The sequence below is a fragment of the Nansenia antarctica genome (assembly GCF_963989245.1).
Source record: "Nansenia antarctica genome assembly, chromosome: 5".
Lineage (NCBI taxonomy): Eukaryota > Metazoa > Chordata > Actinopteri > Argentiniformes > Microstomatidae > Nansenia > Nansenia antarctica.
The window spans coordinates 76,469,325-76,474,324 of NC_137690.1; the positions used below are offsets into that span (position 1 = coordinate 76,469,325).

General features: G+C 48.5%; 1 protein-coding gene across 1 annotated transcript in view; it reads left to right on the plus strand.

The window, feature by feature from the left end:
• The window catches only part of akap9 (A kinase (PRKA) anchor protein 9), a 123,861-nt gene that overhangs the window by 97,594 nt on the left and 21,267 nt on the right, over window positions 1-5,000 (plus strand). Inside the window, exons 31-35 of the mRNA XM_080531994.1 lie at window positions 417-1,658; window positions 1,937-2,059; window positions 2,235-2,279; window positions 4,352-4,489; window positions 4,690-4,734. Of these exons, the coding sequence (XP_080388120.1) occupies window positions 417-1,658; window positions 1,937-2,059; window positions 2,235-2,279; window positions 4,352-4,489; window positions 4,690-4,734 (1,593 nt within the window). The remainder of the gene's footprint in view (window positions 1-416; window positions 1,659-1,936; window positions 2,060-2,234; window positions 2,280-4,351; window positions 4,490-4,689; window positions 4,735-5,000) is intronic.

The window sequence follows — 5,000 nt, forward strand, 5'->3', positions numbered from 1 at the left end:
AGTAGGCCTGCGCTTTGTGTCTTGTGTTTGAGTCTGTATCTGAGTTGGCTGACTGAACCTCTGAGAAGCTAGAATGTCACAACAAATCCGATTTGTTTGAACTGAAATTCACAAAAGACCACCCTATGTTTAACCTAAAGCACCGACTGCTCCCCCTCCTCCTCCCCCCCTTCCTCCTCCCTCTCCCCCTCCTCCTCCCCCTACTCCTCCCAGCTGTGACGATCATTACTTAAGTTGATTGATCGCTACATACATTACAAACCAATCTGAACTACACATCACAGTGGCACAGACGAGTCTCAGAGGTTTAACAGAAAGCATGATGTTAGTCGCCTTATAGTCGTCCCCGAGTCTCGCGCCTCCTCCTGCTTGCTCTAGTTCCTGTGCGTCCTCACAGCTTGCTGTCTCCTCCTCAGGAGATGGATGAGAAGGAGGAGGCGCAGAGGGAGCTGGAGTCGCGGGTGGAATGCCTGCAGAGCGAGCAGGAGCGTCTGAAGAGGAACAACGAGGAGGAGCTGGAGCAGCTCAACGCCGTGATCGAGAGGCTCCAACAGGAACTTGCCAGCATCGAGCAGAAACAGGCCACCGAGGAGGAGGAGGAGGAGGAGGAGGAGGGGGAGGACTCCAAGGCCCAGGTCCAGGCGGAGAGCCCGGCAGAGGGAGGAGGGCCCGGCAGGGAGGAGTACGATGAGATGAAGCAGCGGATGGACCTGGCCGCCAAGGAGCTGGACACGCTCAAAGCCGAGCACGGGTCCCTCCTGGAGACGCACCGACACCTGAAGGAGACGAAGGCGACGACGGCTCTGGACGCGGCGGGGAAGAAGCTGGAGGAAAGGAGCTCGCAGACGGAGAAGCTCACAGACGAGGAAAGAAGCTCCCGGAAGGCCGCGGAGGAGGAGCTGGAAGAGGCCCTCAGGGAGAAGACGGCCGGCTTCGTGGTCATGCAGGCGCAGGTGCATGCGCTGGAGCGCAGCGCCGCCTGCAGGGTGGAGGAGCTGGACCGGCGCGTCCAGGAGCTGGAGGAGCAGGTGGAGGAGAGGGACCTGGAGCTGGCCCACTCCCGGCTGCAGGTGGAGGCGGCCCGGGGGGAGGCGGGGGAGCTGCGGGGGAGGGTGGAGACCCTGGAGGACACGCTGAGGGAGAGGGTGGCGGCCGCGCTGGTCAGCCAGGCGCAGCTGGGCGCCGTGCAGCAGCAAGCTCAGGGGTCCAAGGACCAGAGGTCCAGACAGACGGACCAGGATCAGTCCAGACAGACGGACCAGGATCAGTCCAGACAGACGGACCAGGATCAGTCCAGACAGACGGACCAGGATCAGTCCAGACAGACGGACCAGGATCAGTCCAGACAGACGGAGGTTCAGGTTCAGGGGGTATCGGAGCTCCGTGGGCCGAGCGGCGGCACCAAGCGAGGCCCCGCCTCCCCCGCGGGGGGGAAGGTGGTCCTCCTGACGGAGAAGCTGAGGGAGCTGGAGGAAGGTCTGAGCGGCATGCAGAAGGACCAGGAGCTGCAGAAACAGCTGCTGTCCAGCTCCGAGGAGGAGGTGGTGGAGTACGAGCGGCGCCTGGCGGTCCTGATGGACCTGCTGAACCAGATGAGGCCCAGGCCCGCTGGGGCGAGTCCAGCTGGGCTCACACGCACGGCCTGGACGCCCACGGAGGTACGTGGTAGCTTTAACACTAGCTTTACTAGCTAGCTAGCTAGCTTTAACTGACTAGCAATGAGATGGTATACTGTACCGTAAATAAGTAAAACACAACGTGTTTGATACCATTCCTCATCCATGCATCACAATGAGTCCGTCCTCCGGTTTCTACCTCCCACCAGCCTCCGCTGGTTTACAGTACAGTACAGTTTGTGACGACCGTCTTGCAGTTGTATCCGTCTAATATCTAAAGTTGCTGTCTCTGTGCCCTCTGACCTCTGACCCTGCCCCAGGGTTCCTCTGCCGTGTCCCAGCTGACCTGGGAGCTGCAGCAGGTCAGAGAGGAGGCGTCGTCCACCAGAGAACAGCTCAGCAGCTTCAGGGAGAGCAGCAGACAACTGCAGGAAGAGCTGAAGGTGAGTAACTCAACAACATGGCTGCCCTCCCATAACCCTCAACAACATGGCTGCCCTCCCATAACCCTCAACAACATGGCTACCAGCGCTGTGGGAGAGGCTGTATTCAGCTTGTTATAGAATGTGTTAGTTAGAATGATCTCGATTGATTGATTGATCTCTTTTAAATTTTCAGGCAAAAGAGGTCATGATTGCCAAGTTTAAGGAAGACCTTCAAAGAGTAAGTAACAACATTTAAAGCAGACTTTTACTCTGTGATCCAGTGGGTTTGATGTTTTGAGTTTTGAAATGCCCATTTGAATGAATTCCTACAACGCCCCTCTCCTTCCCACGCCAGGACTGAAAAAATCAGGTGTAGTGCTGAGGCACAAACATGTACATTTCAAGCCTGCAAACTGCGACACTTTAAATAAATGTGGAATAATAATATTGTGCAATATGACAACCCTAGTCGTCTGTCTGTACAGTATAGTACAGTGGATAGTGTACATAGCCTTTATTTATGTAAACCAGCTCCTTCCCTTCTTGTGTTTTTTTTCCCTTTCCTAACACCAGGGAAGCCACCCCTCCTAAATTTCGTTGTTTGGTACCTGTACTGTAGCAATGACAATAAAGTCCATTCATTCATTCAGGTCCTTCCTTAGAGCTAGCGCCTGCTTCTCTCTGGGAATCACTGGCGTAGTAAAGCAGGGTCAGAGTGTAAAAAATATACACGCAAAATAAACATAGTTCGAGACAGTTATGGATAGGGATGCACGATATGCATTTTTTCCAACCGATACCGATAACCGATGTTTACCCGCTTCTCGTGGCCGATAACCGATATGATAACCGATATGAGAACAGATATAATTTCACAGTTGATAACCTGTAGTTCATGCACACCTGAAGGTAAGAAAGGCTATGTAGTGAGCAAAGATTGATGATTTAATATTCCATAGTGATCTCACCAAATCTAACTTACATCACTATTGTTAACACAACACAGAGAACACTTCTGACTCTTCAAATGTTCATTTATTTAAAAAAAGGAAATACATTTCAACATTGTTGAAAATCACATCACACTCGCTAGTCAAGCCAAACTATTGCAATGCATGGATTGGGTGAGTAATCCCCACTGCTACCTAGTTAACTAGAACACTACTTTACATTGTTACCTAGTTAACTATAACAATACTTTACACTGTTACCTAGTTAACTAGAACACTACTTTACATTGTTACCTAGTTAACTAGAACACTACTTTACATTGTTACCTAGTTAACTACAACACTACTTTACATTGTTACCTAGTTAACTAACACTACTTTACATTGTTACCTAGAACACTACTTTACATTGTTACCTAGTTAACTATAACACTACTTTACATTGTTACCTAGTTAACTATAACACTACTTTACATTGTTAGCTAGTTAACTAGAACACTACTTTACATTGTTACCTAGTTAACTAGAACACTACTTTACATTGTTACCTAGTTAACTAGAACACTACTTTACATTGTTACCTAGTTAACTAGAACACTACTTTACATTGTTATCTAGTTAACTACAACACTACTTTACATTGTTACCTAGTTAACTAGAACACTACTTTACATTGTAACCTAGTTAACTAGAACACTACTTTACATTGTTACCTAGTTAACTACAACACTACTTTACATTGTTAGCAGGCTCACAAAACAAGCTGTGTTAGTTGACTAGCGATGTGTCATTCATTTTCAACAACGCTTAGCTCACGCTTTTATTTCGAAATCGCGAAAACGAAAACAGAAGTCAATGTCGGAATGAGCCTCTCCTTGTTGTTCAGAGAACAGATGCCAAACTACCGACATGTTTGCTGTAATAATATGATTTGGCAGCAGAAAGCCATCAGTCAATAGCTCGTCTCATTCACAGAACAGCATGGGTTGCCTGCACTGTTTCATTGCGTATTTTAGAGCAGGCTACAGAGATGGTGAACATTAGCACTAGCTAACATTGGCTATCTATTTACCTTAGCTTACCGTTAATTGACTGCATGGCTGTACGCAGGCGCAGCATCATGAGCGCGACAACCGGAACCGGAAATATTTCCGGCTTCATATTATCGGCTCAATATCGGCTAAAATTTAATAAAACCGATAAATATTTAATAACATTAATTTCCCAATATCGGCGCCGATAATATCGTGCATCCCTAGTTATGGACAGATCAGATCAATGGATTCGGGGGGGTAAACTTCCCCTATAAATGCCTTTTTAAGTAGGCAACTTGTAACGGCTCTCTAACCTTTGACCTCAGGCGTCTACGGAGGGCAGCGAGGCCACGGCGTCGGAGCTGCAGCAGGAGCTGAGGGAGGTGAAGGAGGAGGCGGCCACCACCAAAGAGGAGCTGAGCTCCCACAGGGAGAGATGTGACAAGCTGCAGGAGCTGCTGGAGGTCTGGACCGACCAATCACATCCAGACTCTTCACAGAATCAACCAATCACATCCAGACTCTTCACAGAATCAACCAATCACATTTAGACACTTCACAGAATCAACCAATCACATTCAGACACTTCACAGAATCAATATATTGTATCAAAATGTATATTTGGAAATGTAGATCAGTCATTCACCACTGCTGTCTTTCACAGGAGAGAGAAATGACTATCGCCCATCTGAAGGGAGAACTCCACCGTGTAAGTATCTCATGCTGCTTGTTTATAAGGAACTAGTGTTTCTAACATGTTGAACACACTAGGCCCATCAGAGAAAGACCTGCGTTTGACTTCTTCATGTTCCAGTTGTATGTCTCAGGTTTATGCCTCTCTCGGCTCCATCATCAGTTTGTTTGCCTTTTATTGTCATGTTTGGCTCCGCCCCCCAACATGTTTTTACTGGTCAGGTCATCATGGTGCATCTCTGGAAGAACGTTTTCCACAGGCGTTAGGCTTTCATTCTACAA